Source organism: Prionailurus viverrinus, chromosome E1, assembly GCF_022837055.1.
Source record: "Prionailurus viverrinus isolate Anna chromosome E1, UM_Priviv_1.0, whole genome shotgun sequence".
Lineage (NCBI taxonomy): Eukaryota > Metazoa > Chordata > Mammalia > Carnivora > Felidae > Prionailurus > Prionailurus viverrinus.
The window spans coordinates 46,981,990-47,001,330 of record NC_062574.1 but is presented as its reverse complement, the minus strand read 5'-3'; the positions used below and the strand labels follow the sequence as shown (position 1 = coordinate 47,001,330).

At 50.5% G+C, this 19,341-nt stretch overlaps 1 protein-coding gene and 6 non-coding genes across 7 annotated transcripts; 2 read left to right on the top strand and 5 right to left on the bottom strand.

Annotated features, from left to right (window-relative positions):
• Positions 1-2,228: 2,228 nt before the first annotated feature.
• On the bottom strand, positions 2,229-2,301 carry TRNAR-CCU (transfer RNA arginine (anticodon CCU)). Its single transcript has one exon. It is a non-coding gene; the product is annotated as a tRNA-Arg (tRNA).
• Positions 2,302-2,532: 231 nt separating this feature from the next.
• On the bottom strand, positions 2,533-2,605 carry TRNAR-UCG (transfer RNA arginine (anticodon UCG)). The gene has a single exon. It is a non-coding gene; the product is annotated as a tRNA-Arg (tRNA).
• Positions 2,606-2,835: 230 nt separating this feature from the next.
• On the top strand, positions 2,836-2,908 carry TRNAR-UCG (transfer RNA arginine (anticodon UCG)). The gene has a single exon. It is a non-coding gene; the product is annotated as a tRNA-Arg (tRNA).
• Positions 2,909-3,261: 353 nt separating this feature from the next.
• TRNAR-CCU (transfer RNA arginine (anticodon CCU)) lies at positions 3,262-3,334 on the top strand. The gene has a single exon. It is a non-coding gene; the product is annotated as a tRNA-Arg (tRNA).
• Positions 3,335-3,731: 397 nt separating this feature from the next.
• Positions 3,732-3,804, bottom strand: TRNAR-CCU (transfer RNA arginine (anticodon CCU)). Its single transcript has one exon. It is a non-coding gene; the product is annotated as a tRNA-Arg (tRNA).
• Positions 3,805-6,907: 3,103 nt separating this feature from the next.
• On the bottom strand, positions 6,908-7,021 carry LOC125152253 (U11 spliceosomal RNA). Its single transcript, XR_007147109.1, has one exon. It is a non-coding gene; the product is annotated as a U11 spliceosomal RNA (small nuclear RNA).
• Positions 7,022-8,544: 1,523 nt separating this feature from the next.
• MRPL58 (mitochondrial ribosomal protein L58) lies at positions 8,545-15,989 on the bottom strand. Its single transcript, XM_047833907.1, has 6 exons — positions 15,766-15,989; positions 12,666-12,702; positions 10,038-10,097; positions 9,401-9,483; positions 9,138-9,307; positions 8,545-8,879 (listed from the first exon to the last, which is right to left on the bottom strand). The coding sequence occupies exons 1-6, from the start codon at positions 15,949-15,951 to the stop codon at positions 8,795-8,797; spliced, it is 621 nt and encodes a 206-aa protein (XP_047689863.1). The 5' UTR covers positions 15,952-15,989; the 3' UTR covers positions 8,545-8,794.
• Positions 15,990-19,341: the final 3,352 nt, after the last annotated feature.

Here is a 19,341-nt window from a genome sequence, read left to right as displayed (position 1 = left end):
TGAAGCATCAAAATATATAAAGCAAGAAGAGTTTTAAAAATTGCTGGACGCATAACATTTGTATAACGTTTGTAAGGATTTTAACACACCTATTTTTGGCATTTGCAAAACAAAGACTATAGCAGACTAATAAAAAGGCTCACTTAATAGCTTATATACTAAATTCTATGTCATACATAGAATATGTATGGAAACCGATAATCTTAGACAAGAAAGAAAGCTTCAAATTAAAAAAAAAAAGAAACAACTGATCCCAGAGCAAATGTTACATAAAATCAACAATTAATAGCCAAAGTATAAGTTATAATAACAAAACAAGACAAAAATGCAGGCACTTGGAAAGAAACTCCTCGTTTTCATGAATTCCAATGAAAAACCAAGTGATTACAGAGTGTTGGAAGATAAAAATAATGCAAACATTTCATAGAAATGTTCAATCCTAGAGGATTAGAAAGATCTAGAGGATTCTAGAAGATTCTTTGTTGAGTGCTAGCATTATACCTTAGTCATATCTATATTCCCCAGGGCTTAGCACTGTGCTTGGCATTCAGAAGAATCTTCATATGAATTCATAATGAATGAAGGAAAAGAAAAGATGAAATTTGAGCTTTCAGGGATTCACATCTAGCTGAGAGAATATCCTATCACATATAAACCTTGAATAATGGGGCAAAGTAGTCTGTTAGTAAATGGTGACAATCAAGACTTATAGAGCACATATTGTGCTCCAGGCATCGTTCTACTCACTTTACATGAATATCATCTCATTTACTCCCCACAACAACCCTGTGAGGTGGACAGTGTATCAGCCAAGACATTAAAGAAGTCCCCTGAAGGTGACAGGATTGCCAATGATGCCCTTGCTGTTCTCTACCCGGAGGCCTTCTCTGAGTACTCAACCAAGTTTTCCCCATCACCCCTTTTATTTTGAAACCATCCTGTTCATCAGTTTACTTGTTTACTGCCTTCTCTCTCACTGGAATGTAAGCTCCATGGAGTCAGGGTCCTGAGGATGGTTTTAGAAGTGAAGCCTGAAACCGAGCGAAAAAGCAGTGGCTCCAGCGGTACAGTCTAGGGCCATGATGTTGCAGCCACGTGGAAGGGCCTGGGAGCCAGAGACAGCTTAAAAGTAACATCCACGGAGTGCTTGGCTGGCTCAGTCTGTAGAGGGTGCAACTCTTGATCTCGGAGTTGTGAGTTTGCGCCCCACGTTGGGTGTACAGATTACTTAAATCTCAAAAAACAAACAAAAACATCCTGAAAACTTGGTGACTGGTTTGGAGTAGAGAGGGCATGAAGAATTCTGGATGATCCTGGAGAAAGGAGAGGAAGATTCTGTACTTCTGGAAATTTGTTGTTTCTTTTGGAAAAGTACAAGGAACGGTGGTTTTTAAACTTTTTTGCGGTAAAGAGTTAGGAAAATCTAATGAACACTACAGCCGCCCCCCACGGGTAGACATGGTATCCTCCAAGTGCACATAATGTGAGAGTCAACCTGGAAAGACCAACCACTGCCCTGTGTGCTCCAAAGTAAAAAAAAAAAAAAAAAAGACAAAAGACAAAATCTGGCCAATATTTTTTTTTTTTAATTAAGCATTTTACTAAAGGATCATATACATAGGAAAGTGCGGAGATCATAAACGTACCTCTCTCCGCCAGCCCCTTTTCAAGCACTCCAGTGCCACCTTTTTCCTGAGGGCCTGGGCTGATAGCAGAGGCTGCACTGTCGTCGCCTTGTGCACTGCGCGTGCACGCCTGTGCTTCCGCGCACCCCTCCTCGTCCCCAGCCCGGGCAGTGGGCAGGTGTGCCGTTTCAACAGCGTTGAGGGCGCGGGAATGGGCAGCACCCCCACCCTGCAAGCCCCCACCCCCCGGCTCCGGCGGGAGGTTTGAGGGGCAGGGGGCTGCCTTTTGCGCTGCTTGTAACTTTCCTGTGACGGACTCACACGCACGGGGATCTGTAGCCTGCGCAGCACTTTCACGAGGTGTATATGGATACCAACCGCGGCAACAAGGAAGTAGGCTGTGTTCGCTCTCACATGGATTTATCTTTCAAAGTGCAGTTGGATTTGATCAAAACAAAAGGCACATTATGTGCAACCGAGGCATCCACACACTCCAAAAAAAAAAAAAAAATGTTATTACAAAGAGAAAATTGTGCCCACTTAATACTTGTTTTCATCGGACTCATGATGACAGGAAAATGCACTGGCGCAAGTAAACCTTGCCACCCCAGATGGGACTCGAACCCACAATCCCTGGCTTAGGAGGCCAGTGCCTTATCCATTAGGCCACTGGGGCTTCACGTAAGCGGCGCCCGATCACATGCCTCTTGAACTGTGACGCCGTGTGGCTGCGTAATGACGTCAGGGCCGGAAGCTCTCCGGTACAAAACTCGTATCGGAAGGGAACCCTTCATGCTCAGCCTAGGAGAGGGGGGCTGCGGTCAGGACCGGGTACCGAAGCCCGACTGTGTCTAAAACGAGGGTAGGCCCTGGGATTTAGTTGCGGTACGGATGGATTAAAACGTTTCGACCACGAAGGGACTCGAACCCTCAATCTTCTGATCCGAAGTCAGACGCCTTATCCATTAGGCCACGCGGTCCCCTCACGTATTTGGCCGTGCCGGATACCTATTTAGTAATCTAGAGCTGCACTATCACTGTCTACCAATGTCGCTAATTGCAGGGAGGGACCGCACCCGACTCCGACCCCGGCACACCTGTGGCACACTTGGGGGTCGGGAGCACGCGGTCCTCTCCTGCCCACGTCCAGGGGCCTCCACCTCCGAAGGGGCTGCACCTGGCCCGCGCACTGTGGCGCCCCGGGCGTCGCGGCCGCGTGGCCTAACGGATAAGGCGTCTGACTTCGGATCAGAAGATTGAGGGTTCGAGTCCCTTCGTGGTCGGCCTCTTTTTGGACCGAAGGGCAGGGCTCATGTCCTTCGGTGGCGCGGGCCATAGCAGCCTCTCTCGGCCTCGTTTGTGGGTTCGTTCGGTCTCCCTCTTCATCCCCTCCCGGGTCCCTGAGGCAGCTCGGCACGCGCCTTCCGGGAAGCCCGGTCCTCTCCGTGGAGCTGCGCGCCGCCAGAGCCTGGTAGTCCCCGCGGAGCACGGCCCCGTCGCCTCGCCTCGGACTCTAGCTTTTTTGCTGGGGGCCGGTGACTACTCGGGTCCCCCAGGTTGCGCCGCGGGAAGTGGGGGGGGGGGGGGCGCACGACTGCGCGTTACCACGGACCACGTGGGTGTCGCGTGTTGTCGCGCCCCAGTGGCCTAATGGATAAGGCACTGGCCTCCTAAGCCAGGGATTGTGGGTTCGAGTCCCACCTGGGGTGGTCTGTGCAGCCTCTCCCCCGCGGGAACTTTTGGTAACGCGTGGCACCCCGGCCTCCCTACACGTCGACAACCGGGTCCCCAGGGGCTCCACGCGCCTCGGCCCTGAGCTCCCCGGAGCCGGGCTCACCTTCTCCTGCCACGCAGTTTTCCAGGGCTGGGATCCGGGGGTCGGAGCAGCCTGCGTCGCCGCGCTCCGTCAACCCCTCGCCCTCCTCAGAAACACTCTACACCCCCTTTAAGCCTCCAAGCCAAATGCGCCTCCATACCGTCCTCCCGTGGGCTGTACAAAAGTTGCGGGGTGGTCTTCTCCAGGCTTTTTCACGCGTCCGTGCCGCGGGGGCGTGGATTCCAGGGTGCGTAAAGCACGAGGCGCCGAGAGAGCCAAAAAGGTGCCCTTACCCCAGGTGGGACTCGAACCCACAATCCCTGGCTTAGGAGGCCAGTGCCTTATCCATTAGGCCACTGGGGCCTGCGGCTCGGGCCTCCGCCATTCCGTCCCCTAGACGCGACTGGCTGGGAGTCAGCGGCGCCCGGGTGCGCGGAGCCTGCCATCCCAGCCATCGCGTCTCCCTCTGCAGAACGGACGAAAAACTCAGGAATGTCAGGAAAATGTAGTGTAGGGAAGTGAACGAGCACAGAACAGCGTCCATCACAAATACCGGTACCTAAACACGGGATCTTCACCATCACCAGGCAATGCACAACCAGGAGGAACAAATCTGTCCGGTCACAAATATATATCATACATAGCAAGTCATATATAAAGCCAAATAGAATGTTCAGCCTATAATTTTCTTTCTTTAAAACTCTTGTACAAAAAGTAATACAAATAAAGAATGAGCTCATTTTTAAACGTTACACACGGTTTAGAATCCACTATTAAAATCCATGAGCTTCTGAAAGATTTGATTCCCCGTCGTGCCGAGTGGAGAACTTGCCTCTCCCATTTCCACGCGTCCAGGGCGCAGGGAATTTGGACACGTTCTTCTTTGGTTTTCTCTCTCCGACATGTGCAAAGTCTGCACAAACTCATCTCCTTCCCCCCTTAACATCAGCAAGAAGGAAGAGTTTGACCCCCCTGGCTCCAGTCCCCTGCCTTGAGGGTGCTCTCCTTTTAAACCATGTTTTCTTGTTGTTTTGTTTTGAAGCTTATTTGTTTATTTTGGGGGAGAGACAGAGACGGAGACAGAGAGAATGAGCAGGGAAGGGGCATAGAGCAGGAGAGAGTGAATCCTGAGCAGGTAGGTCTGGGGCCTGGATCCCACCAACCATGAGATCTTGACCTGACGGGAAGTCCGAAGCTTAACTCACTGAGCCACCCAGGGACCCCCATTCTTGTTCATTCTTTTGTCCTCAGCCTCTTAAAAAATACCTTTACTCCATGCCCTACATGGGGCTTGAACTCATGAACCTGAGACCGAGAGTCACATGCTCTACCCACTGAGCCAGCCAGGCATCCTAGGCCTCAATCTTTAAGTTTACTTATTTATTTTGAGAGAGAGAGAGAAAGAAAGTGAGCGAACAGGGAAGGGACAGAGAGAGAGAGGGAGAGAGAGAATTCCAACTTGGGGCCTGAACCCACTAACCCAGAGATCATGACCTGAGATGAAATTGAGAGTTGCACACCTGCCCCCTCAAGAAAAAAGGTGGGGGGCGCCTGGGTGGCTCAGTTTGTTAAGCTTCCAACTTTGGCTCAGGTCATGATCTAACAGTTTTGTGAGTTTGAGCCCTGTGTCAGACTCTGGGCACTGTGCAGAGTCTACTTAGGATTCTCTCTCTCTCTCTCTCTCTCTCTGCCCCTTCCCTGCTCGCACTTTCTCTGTCTCTCTCAAAATAAATAATGAAACAACAACAACAACAAAGGATTGAACACCCGTTGGACTTAGCCACCCAGGCCCGCCGGAGGTGCTTTCCTTTAAGATGAACCAATTTGTTCCTTGAGGTGCACATGCAGCCAAGTGTACAGATCTTAAGGGTCCCCCTAGCTGGATGAATGCAGAACGCTTCATTGTTGTTCACCCGTTTGTCCTCAGCCTTTTCAAAAAAAATATCTTTATTTATTCCACGTCTTACATGGGGCTTGAATGCACGAACCTGAGACCAAGAGTCTCATGCTCTACTCACTGAGCCAGCCAGGCGTCCCAATCCTCAGCATTTAAGTTTATTTATTTATTTTGAGTGAGAGAGAGAGCGCAGGGGAGGGGCAGAGAGAGAGAGGGAGTGAGAGAATTCCAACTCAGGGCTTGAACTCACTGAGAGATCGTGACCTGAGCCGAAATTGAGAGTCGGACGCTTAACCTACTGAGCCAGCCAGGCGCCCCCTCAGCATTTTTAAAGGATGGGTCCTACTTCTGTGCTCTATTCCCCGTCCCCTACCGAGCCTGCTGTGTCTCTACCTCTTTATCCCCTCCTGTGTGTCCCAAACACTTTTCCAGGTCTTTTCACGTACCCTTAATGTCTTCTGAGGGCCTCGTGGGTCCAGCGCTTTGCTCCAGGGTCAGCCCACAGGGATGCCTCTTCTGGTTTCCCCGCTGCCACCATCTAACCCAGCATGTCCCCATATTCTGCTCTGCTCACCCTCAACTGCTCCTACCCATTCCCAAGACTCTTCTTGTGTCCTCTGCCCTGCACACTCTAGCTGCAACCTCACCCCCAGCCCCCGGCTGGCTGCATCCCCTCTCCCGGGCGTCACTCCCGGAGGCAGCTCCTCACAGGCAGAACCATCCTCACTCCACCATCCCCCCAAGTCCGCTCCCTTGTGCCTTCCCCGCCTCGAGGCACATCACACACGTCACTCACCTGCTCCCACCCCACCCGGCCCGATTTCGGTCTCCATAATCCTTTCGCGTCTGCTACTCTCTCTCCATCCCTGTTGCCACCGCCCCAGTTCCAGGATGGGTCCCTGACTCCTCCATGGGTCAGTCCACCAGCCTGCACGCGTTTCCCCGCACTCTCCTCGCCCGCTCGCAGTCAGGTTAATCTTCCTCTGACAGCCTCTGCAGAGGAGGAGGCTAAGTGTCCTAGTTTGTCACACTGAAGGCCTTTCTAGACACGGCTTCCACTGCATGTGGCCAACATGGCTCCCACAGCTCCTCATTGCCTGGGTTTCAGCCAAACTGAACCGTCAATCATGGTTAGCATCCCCCAAGTACATGCTCAGTGCCATTAACCGCTTGATTCATTTAAGCTACACAACAATCCTATGAGGTAGGCACGGGTAACATCACCCCTAGTTTATAGATGCGGAAACTGAGGTTGAGAGAGGCTAAGTGGTTTGCCCAAGGCCCCACCACAGCTGGGGGTGGTGGAAGGCAGGAGCTGACCCCGTGCGCACTGGCTTCAGAGCCCATTCCCTGGATACTGTAGTTCACTGTCCCAGCCATAGGCAGGGCTTGGACACCACTGGAGCCTTTAGGTGACAAGGTCTTCCTGTCTTGCTCGAATGGCCAGCCAGCCCCTCCCCTCCTATCTCAAGCGCCTCAAGTATATCTTCTCTGACCCTCAAGCTAGAACTAGTTACTTCTCTGGTTCCCAGAAACTACTTATTTTATTTATCTGGTTGTTTGGGTGGGGGGTGTGCAGGAAACAATGATCACCAGCTGCCCAGGTAGCAAAAAATTATGCTTCCAAAATCTCTTGATGTTGTAGCTGCCCTACGTGTGCTTTTCATGACAGAAGCCCTTTTTTCCCCAGAACCTGCTTAGATCTTAAGTTATTCACGTTTTAGGTTGTGTTACCGTAACAGAAATCCAGTTTTCTTCTCCACTTTTATTATCACCTGATCGAATTTAAGTTCTCTGGAGGAAGGACTGTTTTTGTTCATTGCTAGTTTCCTGGGACCTCACCCAGGGCCTTTCACTCAGTATTTGTTGAATTAGCAAACAGACCAATGAATGTTGCACTGCCTTGCATATATGAGCTTCACCCCCAACTAGGCTCTGAGTCTCTTGAGGGGACTCTTGGAAGAGTCATTTATCAATAACTTGTCCCTTTTTTTTTAAACATTTTTAAAAAAATGTTTATTTTTGAGACAGAGACAGAGCGTGAGCAGGGGAGGGGCAGAGACAGAGAGGGAGACACAGAATTCGAAGCAGGCTCCAGGCTCTGAGCGTCAGCACAGAGCCCAACGTGGGGCTCGAACCCACAAACCGTGAGATCATGACCTGAGCCGAAGTCGGACGCTCAACCGACTGAGCCACCCAGGTGCCCCTGTTGTCCCTTTTTTACACTTCTGTGAATGATGAGGTCCCTGCTCACATAAAGTTGTGTATACCACTACAGCTAATTATCTTGCATTTCGAGCATCACAGGGCAGTATTTGCTGAACAGGTGAACTAGATCAAAATTACAGAGAACACTCCAAGAAATTCATACACACCAGAGTAATCTGCTTTAGTCATGCCGGCGTGGGTTTTTCCCATACCCATAGGATGGCAAAAACCTATTTTCAGGTCTGACTTACTCTTTTCCTGCCTCTAAAATCCCACAGCATGTGACAGCAACCTAACACATGGCGTTCCTTCCTGCTGAACAACCTCAGCATTTCTTGGTCACCTACATTGCTTAAAATCTAAATTCTAGAGGGGTGCCTGGGTGGCACAGTTGGCTAAGTGTCCGACTTTGGCTCAGGTCACGATCTCATGGTTCATGAGTTTCAGCCCCGAATCCAGCTGTCTGCTGTCAGCACAGAGCCAGTTTTGGATCCTCTGTCCCCCCGTCTCTCTGCCCCTTCCCCCACTCATGCTCTCTTTCCAAAATTAAATAAATAAATAAAACCCAGCAGAACCTAATGTTAAAAAAAAATCTAAACTCTCGAACTTGAATTCGAGTCTCCACATTGAGCTTCTGTCTCCTTTCCAGAATTACCTCCCGCAACCCATGGCACGAATCCACCATTCAGATGGCTCCCTTGGCTTCTCCACCCCAGCCTTTTCTTTGGTTTGTCTTATTCATACGGTTCCTGCCAACTGGCATGTCCCTCCCGCACCTCTAGTAAAATTCTAGTCCCTTTTCAAGGCCCAGCTCAGGTGCCCCCTCTCCTGTCTCAGCCCTCCTAACCCGAGGTGTGTTCCCTGAGCGCAGATACCGCAGCTCGTTCCTGTTTCCCCCTGGCTGACCGGTGCTGGTCAACAATCGTGAGGCAGATTTCAACATACAGAAAAGGTCCGAATTCTGTTCTGAAGCATTCTGAATGAGAGGCGAAGCCCACTGCGTTTACTGCACTTTACTACAGCTAATGCATTAAGTGGATAATTAAGGTTTGACAACATGTGATTGCCTATAAAGACCTTTGCAACCAGTGCCTGCCACCCTCCTTCCAAATGAACATTCTCATGGTGGCGCCCATGTTAAAGCCAAGCATTAACAGCCACAAACAACAAGGGGTCTCCTGATGGTGTTAGAGCTCGCGGCTGCCTGGACGTCCTGAAGAGGGTCTGTGTCAGCTCTGGAGGAGGATTTCAGTCCATATCTACCCTCCTGCCTGTCTTTATGACAGAATGTATCCTCTTTTTTCTCAGCCTTTCCCGATTCATGTTTTCTATCCTGAAAACAAAAAGACCGCAGTTAGGCCCAGATGCCCAATCAATGCTTTTCAAAGCGGAGAGGAGCTGGCAGCTCGGTGGGAAGGAAGCAGCCGGATCAGCAGGGGCCAGCCCCGCTCGGGTCAGCGGCTTCTCTCGGTCCCGGGGCCTTCCCATCTTCTGCTGGGAAGTCGCGGACTCCCCCTGCCTCCTGTCTTCTCCGTGCAGCCCCTTGTCCCCACGACTCAGCTGAGAGAAGCTCGGGGGCACTTTCTGGTACCTGATCCTGTGTAGTACAGCATCTTCTTTGGACGGCTCCTTAGCTGGCTGGCTGGCCTCAGCAATCATGTCTCGAATTTTCTGAAGACAATCTGCCAGATTTCGGAACTGATAGCGGCTGCATTCAGAGGTGAGTATCAACTCTCCTGACTTGTTGATCTTATTTTTATGCTGCAGAGAACAAAGGCAACACCAGAGTTCTACAGAGTAAAAGGTTTAAAAACGACTGAGGGATGACGGAAAAAGAAAGGAACCGGTGGTTACCGTGATGGCCATCTTCTGCCGCGCAGGCTCGGGAATCCACTCGGCGGTTGCCAAATGGAACCTGACTTCAGCCTTGGAATTCACTGTAAATAAAGGGACCAGGGCGCACGGGTCACAGAGACTCTCAAGTAGGCTCAGTGCCCAGTGGCTGGTGACAATCCTGAAACGGGGAGGCGAGACACCCAGCCAGGTGTGACCCGTGACACAGGTCCTGTGTCAACTTGGGAATACAAGGTTGGTGATGGAATGAGCCTGCAAAGATAGTGAGGCACTTCTGGACAAAAATTAACTTCTGGGAACTAAATGCTCAGTGCTTCTCTTACAATTTAGTGGGATCTGAAAAGAAGGGGGAGGGGGAATGGGTTCCATGAGAACGAAAGAAACCTGTTCTCGGAGCTGGCTGCCAGCTCACACTGTGATTTCCCTTTGTTTCGGTTCACAAGCCAACCCTAGTCTTAGCAACCCACAGCTGAGAGTCTAAGAATCAGACCACATTCAAAGAATAAAGAGGATTATTATAAACTGGTGGTATTTAAGCTCCTGCTAAAACAATCCCTTTATTCCACATGAATGTAAGCATAGAACTCAAGTGCATCTCCCGGCCAAGTTTCAAAGTGAAAAACAAGGTGCCTTGTACCTTTGTTAACATTCTGGCCCCCAGGACCGCTACTCCGACAATAAGATATCGTCAAACGATCTATAAAACAGAACACACACCGAAAAAAGATTATCCCCTGGCAAAAATGCTCAAACTGTTCATTTATTATCAATACAGTATGACTATCCCTATTACACATCTTTCTTAAAAAAAATTTTTTTTAATGTTTATTTTATTTTTGAGAGAGACAGAGACGGAGCGTGAGCAAGGGAGGGGCAGAAAGAGAGGGACACACAGAATCCGAAGCAGGCTCCGAGCTGTCAGCACAGAGCCTGATGTGGGGCTCGAACCCATAAACTGTGAGATTATGACCTGAGCCAAAGTCAGATGCTTAACCGACTAAGCCACCCAGGTGCCCCACACATCTTTCAATGACTTTTATATAACAAACATAACGTTCAAAGCAGTAAAGGCAGAGATTATTTACAGATCTCAAAGCTAAAATCAAGTGCCTTTCCAAGGTCACACACACAGCAAAGGAGGTAAAGTTATGACCTGGGTTGTCTGCTTCTGGTTCAGTACATTTCCCCAGATCCGGCTGCCCTAGCTTCTTGCTGTTTATTTGTTTTAAAGCAAAGACTCTGTCAAAAGCTCAAACTGAGGGACAAACTTAGTTTAATGTTGTATTTTGAAACGTGGTGGATGTGGAATCCCAATAGACCGTAAGCTCCAAGGGGGCAGACATTGTGTATTCCTGGTGCCCAGGGCCCGGTTAGTCAGTGTTTAAAAACATCCCCGCTGGATGAAACGATTCTGTTTATTTATTTATTTTGAGAGAGAGAGAGAGAGAGAGAGAGAGAGAGAGAGAGAAAGCACAAGTTGGGGAGGGGCAGAGAGAGAGGGAGAGAATCCCAAGCAGGCTCTGCACAGTCAGCACAGAGCCCAATGCGGGGCTCAAACCCACTAGCCATGAGATCGTGACCTGAGCCGAAGTCGAATGCTTAACTGACTGAGCCACCCAGGTGTCCTTGGATGAAAGCATTCTAGAATTGGAGCTGGGAGTCTTGCTTCTAACACGGGCACAGCCACTGGCCGACTGTGATCTTGGCAAAGTCCCTCTGCTTCTCTGAGCCTCAGATTTGCTATAAAATGTAAAATGGGCTTTCTTCCTTCCATTTTTATGGTTCATGAAAAGCAGACTCAACGGTGTCTGAGTAAAGTAGGGAAGCGTGGTAGGGGGAAAATTTCGGAAGGCTGGATGGTGAGCCGTAAGAAGACCGGGTGGCAAAGACCTGGAACCGTGGTGGTGGACAGCGGGCCTTGGTGGGCAGTGGTGGCCCGTCTCGGGACTGCTTCCAAGAGAACTTCCTCCTTTTGGAAAGTCAAATCAGTTCACTTTTCTGCAGAGGTAAGGACTGCGCGGTACTGTCGGGGGACGGTTCTACCACGGTGTGGGCAACCTTGCCTGTATCTGCATAGGCCGCCGAGGCAGGGTTTGCACTGCGGCCGAGTCCGTCTTCTAGGAAGGCCTGTGAGGCCCCCAAACTCAAGAGCACCCGAGGCAGGGGAGGAGCTGAGACATGGAGGGCTCCCACTCGCCTCCCTGTCTCCCTGGAGGCTGTCATGAGACCGTCTCTTTGCCCCCGGTTCTGATGAGATAGGCTTTTGCCACCTCCGCCACATGCGCGCCTCAAGGCACAGCTGCCGGCGACCAAAACGCCACCTGCGGCGGGGCACCGGCTCCTAAGCCATGGGGAGGCCACTCCCTTGTGCTGCAGTTGATCAGGCTCTTTGTCTCCGTGTCACCTTGAACAAGGGCCTTGGGGAGCTGGCACCCGTGGCGACTCCTCCTCGCACGGTCTGTGGACACCACAAACTGCTGGACCCTAAAAGGGGCTTGCAGCTTCACAGGCTATGTCCGTCGGGCCTCACCTTGTGTTTGGTGGTACACAAGTCTAAAGTTATGCAAACAGTTCACAGGGAGAAGTCCCCACTTGGGTTCCCCAGCCACCAAATCCTTTCTTCTCCACTCCCCCAGCCAGTCCTCGAATCCAATTTCTTGTACATCATTTCAGGTCTATGTATATGCATGAAATGTATGTTTCAGACATACAAACGTAAGACACAAATGGTAGCTTACTGTATGTATTCTTCTGCAGCTTAACTTTTTCCGGAGAACCATCAGCTCATCTACTGGAAAGACTGTTCCTTGTCACGAGGACATCAAGAGCTCTGATTCGTCTCGCACACTGCCCAGCACTCCACAGTGGCTGTGCCATCATTTCTGTGGTATTCTAAAGTGCTTAAAGGGCTCTGCTTTTGCACACCCAGAGACAGTTTCTTTACTTTTGTTAGGCTGGAGAGATCTGGAAGGATTGTGTGAGGGTGGGAGGAAATGACTGATTTTTTTTTTTTAATGTTTATTTATTCTTGAGAGAGAGAGAGAGAGAGAGAGAGAGAGAGCGCACATGAATGGGGGAAGGGCAGAGAGAAAGGGAAACACAGAATCTGAAGCAGCCTGCAGGCTCCGAGCTGTCAGCACACAGCCCAAAGCAGGGCTCAAACTCACGAACAGAGAGATCACGACCTGAGCAGAAGTCGGACGCTTAACCAACTGAGCCACCCAGGCGCCCCCTGACTGATTTTGTATAAAGCAAAATTACTTACCTAGAGGAATGTCATTATTGGCTTGCTTTGCATCATCCTGTAATGTAATGTACACAGTGTTAAATAAATATCACCAGCTCTGTGAGTCCTGAACTGGTCCAGGGCAATCAAAGAAAAGATATAAAGCCGTAATGCAAATGTAATACAGCCATTTTCAGGTCCCCAGCGAAATCATATCAGGATGACAGAAAAAGGCTCCTCGGACTCCAGAGGGCATCATGGGAGGCCTGGTTCCTTGGAGGGAGGGCAGGCTCCACAGTACACATGCCTCAGGGAGACTCCAAAAGGAATCCCCTCTACTAACCTACAGCAACAAACCTGGTGGGCCACCTTGTTTCTCCCTAGGCCACAGGAGGCTCACATGGGGAGCCAGCTGCCTTGAGGGTCTATGTCAGAGACTACTCGTTCTGGGATTTCTCACCTCCGTCTCTCTCCCGTGTTGTTCTCGGTAGTGATGTCTTTGAACCTGAGCCCCGGGCCCACAGGCCCAGTGCAGACACTACCCACTCTGAGGCTCTTCTGGCTACCAACACTCATGGTGTCCTCATCTGTCCCCACCACTGGCTGCCTTCATCCCTTTTCATCTTAGGATTATCGGGGCGTGAAATCCTCATCCCCCTGCACTCCCTGCAGCACTGAGGAGGCCAGGCTCCGCCCTCCGTGAGGGCTGCTCTCTCTCTTCCTCCAGCTTCCTTCTTACCTCCCTAATGACTTTCCCACTCTTCTTCATTTGCTCTTTGCAATTTTTTTCATGTTTATTTATTTATTTTGAGAGAAAGAGAGCACGAGCAGGGGAGGGGAGGGGAGGGGTAGAAGGAGAAGGAGGGAGAGAATCCCAAGCACACACTGTGCGGTCGGTACCAAGCCCGATGTGGGGCTCGAACCCATGAACTGTGAGATCATGATCAGAGCCGAAATCAAGAGTGGGACACTTAGCCGACTGAGCCATCCAGGCGCCCCTGCTCTTTGCAACACTGACATGCCCCTGGAATCCTTTCTCTTCTCTTACTCCTTCCCTAGAACATTTCATGCATCTACGATGATGAAAATATTATGGGTGTTCATGACCCCCAACTGTCTGGCTCAAACTCAAAACCTTCTTCAATTCCAGACCCATAGAGGCAATTTCTATTTGAGGTCTCCTCATGGCTGCCTCAAACCTCAAACCTCCTCACAGAGGACTCCCCTTACTAACGATCTGAAATAGTTCCCCAGCACTCTGACAGCACCCTGGTCTCTTCATCACCTGTGTTTTCCCCATTTCTTTACTGTGTGCTCCTTCTACTAGACCATAACCTTCATGAAGCGGGGACCCTGTCAGTTTTATCTGTGTCTGCAACGTTTGAAACAGTGTCTGACACATTAGGTATACAGTATGCTTTTTGTTGAACGAAAGAACAAATGACTTTCTCATCTCGATTAATGGCAACTCAATTCTTCCACCCCGGACTTCAATTCCTCTCTTATTCTCACTTCTTACAGAAAATACATTAGCAAGGGGCTCCTGGGTGGCTCAGCTGGTTAAGTGGCCAACTCTGGCTCAGGTCATGATCTCACGTTTCGAGAGTTCGAGTAGCCCATCAGGCTCTGCGCCGACAGTGTGGAGCCTGCTTGGGATTCTCTCTCCAACCTCCCCTCCACCCCGTCTCTCCCCCACTCATGCTTTCTCTCTCAAAATACATAAACTTAAAAAAAATTACATTCTAAAAAAAACCACACACACTAGCAAATCTTATGGGTTTTTCTCTTCGGAACGTAACTAGAACCTGAACCTGACCCATCCCTAAGAGTCTTTTGCTTCCTCTCTGCTTATCATCATCTCTTGCCTGTGTTACTGCAGTCTTTTAAGCGGCCTTCCTGTTCTTGCCATCCTACGGTCTACTCTCTGTAAGTCCCTGTAAGAGTGATCTTTGTCGTTGCTGCTGGCATTTTAAGATTTTATCTTTAGGTAATCTCGACAGCCAATGTGGGGCTTGAACTCACAACTCCAAATCACACGTTCCACTGACTGACCAAGGCAGGCGCCCTGAGACTGATCCTGATAAAAATAAGTTGGATCATTCCGTTCCTCTGCCTCAACCCCTCCAACAGGTCCCATCACACTCAGAATAAAGCTGAAGACCTGTTAACCCTGTAAACGGGCCTCCCTCCACCCCATCCCTCTCCTCTTTCGATTCGTCTGCTTTGACTCCCCTGCTCAGCCACTGGCCTGCTTGCCGTCCCTTGAACAAGTCTCACTGCCTTGCTTCATCCGAGTCCTTACGCAAAAGTCATCTTCCCAGAGGTCTTCTTAGATCATCCTACTTAAAACTGCAACCCGACCGCTACCTTAGCACTCCTTCCTTCCAGGCTTTATTTTCTCCAAAAGAACTTATAACCATCGCACACACTCTGTAGTTCTGATTTTATTTATCGCTTGCTACCCTCCACTGGAAGATAAGCTCCAACAAGCATTCAGATGATCTCCCCCCCCCCCCCCCACCTATCTCCATGCCTCCATGGTGCACACACCATGCTTTCAATTGAAGTTTGTTGAATGAGTGAGCGAATAAATGAATGTTTTCTTTTCAGTCCTGTACGTAGAAATTCAGTAGAACTGACTGGGTCCTATCTCTCCTGCCCTGGTGCCTGATAAAGAGCCTGAACATAGCAGGCTGGCAACAAATGCATCCTGAAGAAACGAAGCCCTGTTTCCTGTTTTCTTCAGGCGCGCTGGGGTTCTTAGGAGCTACGGACATAACTTCCCAAAAGGTTCAAAAAATTTGGCAGCTTCTGGGTTTTATTGTCCACTCCAAAGGGAAAATTCCCACATTTGGGCCTGGAGGCCGGGGATCGAACTCGGAAACGCCGGTGGTCCTGCAAGAAACACGCTCAACGTGCTCTCGAGACGCCCGCACACCCCAAGCCCTCCCGGCGCCAGGACCCAATCTGCCGCCCCAGCCCCACTCGCTCCGGCAACCAGCTCCCTTCCGCGGCCCCCGCCACGTCCTACGAGCAGCAGCCACTCCAATTTGCTCCAGCCTGGCCAATGGAGCCCGGGCTTCCTAACGTCACCGCAGAGGCGGGGAAACGCCCCTTCCGTACGGCCTTCCCCGCTCACCGGGACCCTCCAGGCGGTGTCCGAGCCCCGGGATTCGGGGTAGAGCTTGTCCAGGCTGTAGATACTCTGGAACTCTGTGCCGTCGGCCTGCTTGTGCAGAACCCGCTGGGGGCAGCACACGGGCGGCGGGAGCAGCCAGGTCCCGGCTCGCCTCAGGCCCCAGCATAGACACCTGGCTGCCGCCATGTTCGGGTGTCGGGGCTGCTTCCGGTGGGTGCCTGCTTCCGCGGTCCGCCAGCTCGCGCTTCCCTCGGGACTTTGGTTCCGAGTGGTTTTTAGCGCCCGCCAGGGTCGCTGGGAGGCGGCGAGCTGAGCTCCCGGAGTCACTCTCTCGGGTACCTTTTAGACGTTTCCCTTTGGCCGCCTCCAGGGGGACCTGGTTGGAACGCTGAAGTCCTGCAGCGGCGGCGAAGACGTTGGCTAGAAGGCTCTAAAGGGAGCCTCTTGGTGAAAAGAACCCCGGATTCCGTGTTCCCCAGAAACACCTTTTCTTTCCTTTACAGGGGCTGTGCCCTCCCGGATCGCTCTCCCCTCGAAGTTTCACACCATCACTGAGGCCTGCCCTGCCTGACCTAGCTCGTCTCCTTCCCCTTTACTCTGACTCTGCTCTACTTTATCTTTTTCTTTTTTTCTTTTTCTTTTTCTTTTTTTAATTTTTTTTTAACGTTTATTTATTTTTGAGACAGAGAGAGACAAAGCATGAACGGGGGAGGGTCAGAGAGAGGGAGACACAGAATCCGAAACAGGCTCCAGGCTCTGAGCGGTCAGCACAGAGCCCGACGCGGGGCTCGAACTCACGGACCGCGAGATCACGACCTGAGTCGAAGTCGGCCGCTTAACCGACTGAGCCACCCAGGCGCCCCATCTTTTTCTTTTTTTTCTTAAACATCACTCAATCTTACTTGTAGTTTATTGCTTCTGTCTCCAGCCAGACTGTAATAAGTTCCAGGGGGGCTCTGGCTCACTGCTGGGTCCCCAGCACCCAGAACCTGGTACATCATAGACCCCCCCCCCCCCGCAATAAATATGTATAAGATGAATTCTTTGGGAGTGTGCTTTTGAAAGTTGAGTTCTGCGAGAGCTGAGTTTTAGTAACTTCAGGCTCATTCACAAGTCAGTTTAAGCATATCCCTGTGGAGCAGGTGTGTGAAGTCTTTGCAAGACAAATAACAGGTGGGAAGAGAAGCAAGCAGGTGGAGAAAGAAATGTTTTTTGTTGTTGTTTTTGTTTTTTTTTTCCACTTAAAACCAGCCACTTATTTTTTTTTCCTAAAAACCAGCCTTTTTTTTTAGACGTTTATTTTTGAGAGAGAGGGAGACAGAGTGTGAGCAGAGGAGGGGCAGGGAGAGAGGGAGACAAGGAATCCCAAGCAGGGTCTCTCTGCTGAGCTGTCAGCACGGAGCCAGACAGGGCTCAAACCCATGAAGGGCGAGATCACCACCTGAGCCAAAGTCAGATGCTTCATGGACTGAGCCACCCAGACGCCCCAAGAAAGGAATGTTTTTAAAAGTGGACCCACATCCCCTCACAGAAGGAACAGTAGTTTTGTGGGGCACGGCGACAGTTTCTCCTAGCCAGGAGATAAAGGAAAGCTGGGGAGGTGGGTTGGAGATTCAGGCAGCCAAGGACAGGCTAAGCAGCGCCCTTTTTCAGGATTCTTAATGATGCAGTTTGAAGTGTTGGACGCACTGTTTGGAAACAGCTAAGTGTTGCCTAAATTACTTTATTGAGAGGCAATGTGATTAATAAAAACAGCTCAATAGATGATTAGTGATTGTTAGTAATCCTAGTGGTTGTTTTGTAATAAGGGTTCTATTTTTAGTAAAAGCACAATTACCTTGAAAAATATGCCCTAGGGGATGCTGGAGGTTTGAAACAGGAGATTGTCATCAAATACAGGCTTTACCACTCCAGCCTCATTGCTACAGGCATATTCTTTAGGAGGGAATAAACTCCTTCCTGAGCACTGGCTTTGTGAAAGCAAACTAGAAAGGGAATGACAATTGACATAAACCTTTTGGGCTGTAGGCTGGAAGGGGGATCTCTTGGGTCCCTCCCTGTCTTAGTCCCAAGACCTCAGAGGGAACAGAGGCATCTCCATGGTGACTGGAATAAACTGCTCAAGGGAGCAAAGCCAGGAACTCACTCAGGTCGACAGCTCAGGGATTATGAATAATAAAGTCAGCACCGTTCCAAGGCGATAGCTCTGAAGCTGGGCTCCAGGCCTGTTCCTGACACAGAGTGATAGAAAAAAGGAGCTGTAGGTTTCCATGGCCCCAAATAAACACAGCCTGCTCAGGCCATCTGGTGGCCTGGATTCTGGGAGAGGAGGGGGGTAGAGGAGAGAGAGACAAGTTACCCTGGGGTGGAGAGAAGAGCAGCTGGCAAGCTCCTCTCACCTGCTGCTGTCCCGAACCATCCAGAATAGAGGCCCTTCTGGAAGAAATGGGCCTGAGAGGTGCCACCTGTTCCCTTACAAAGGTGTGCACTGAAGGCTGAGGCCTGCCTTCTCCTTTCCCTCCTTTGTCCTCCACAGGCTGAAATGGTGCTTCAAGAAGGGGACATTCACAGGGGCAAGAGGAAAGAAGGGAAAAGATAAAGCACCACCAGGCCATTCCCGGCAGCTCGGGAGCTTGCAGGCACCAGGCCTTCTCTATGGCCTGTGAGTTGGGGGATCACTACCTTGTGGGGACCCACAGGACCTTCCTTTCTTCTTTTCTGGACTGCCCTGAGTCAGACTGGCTTTTAAAACTGAACATGACAAAGAGCTAGAGAATGTGAAATAGTGCATAGTGGAATTGGTGAGTTGTAGGTTTGGATATATATTTTTTAAGTTTATTTATTTATTTTGAGAGAGAGACAGCACAAGCAGGGGAAAGGCAGAGAGAGAGAGAGAGAGGGAGACAGAGAATCCCAAGCAGGCTCCTCATTGTCAGCAAAGAGCCTCAGGTGGGGCTCCAACTCATGAAATCGTGAGATCATGACCTGAGCAGAAACCGAGAGTCAGATACTTAACCGACTGAGCCACCCTGGTGCCCCGGGTTTAAATATTTCTACGTGACTTCGAATTACTGACTTAACCTCTAAGCCTCAGAATCTCCATGAGTAAAACAGATTTTAGAGCTGCCTCCTAAGGCTGCTGAAGTTGCTAAGCACACGAAAGCACTCAACACTGCCTAGCACCAAGTCAGCAGGCAACAAAGTTAGCTGCTGCTAAGGGATGATAAGGAACTTCTTTTTACTTTCAGAGATCGGGTGGCTTTTACTTTTTGTTTCTCTGCAGCACTGGGGTGGGAAATCCAGTCTTACTAGCTCTATTCTGGATGCTAAGACCACCTTCCTCTCCCCATCCAACACCCCCCACCCCCTGGGGGCAGGGCAGATAGAGTGTGCCTCCTGGCAGGAGTGAGTGGGCAATTCTGCCTCGTTCTTCCAGGAACCTACTTCCTTCACCACCACCTGCTATCTGCCTGGTCCCCAGAAAACACCCCTAGGCTTTCAGCTGTTTGGCTGCAAATCCCCGGGGAGCGGGAGCGGAGCTCAGGACTGTCAGCTCCCGGATCCCCAGAGCTGTGT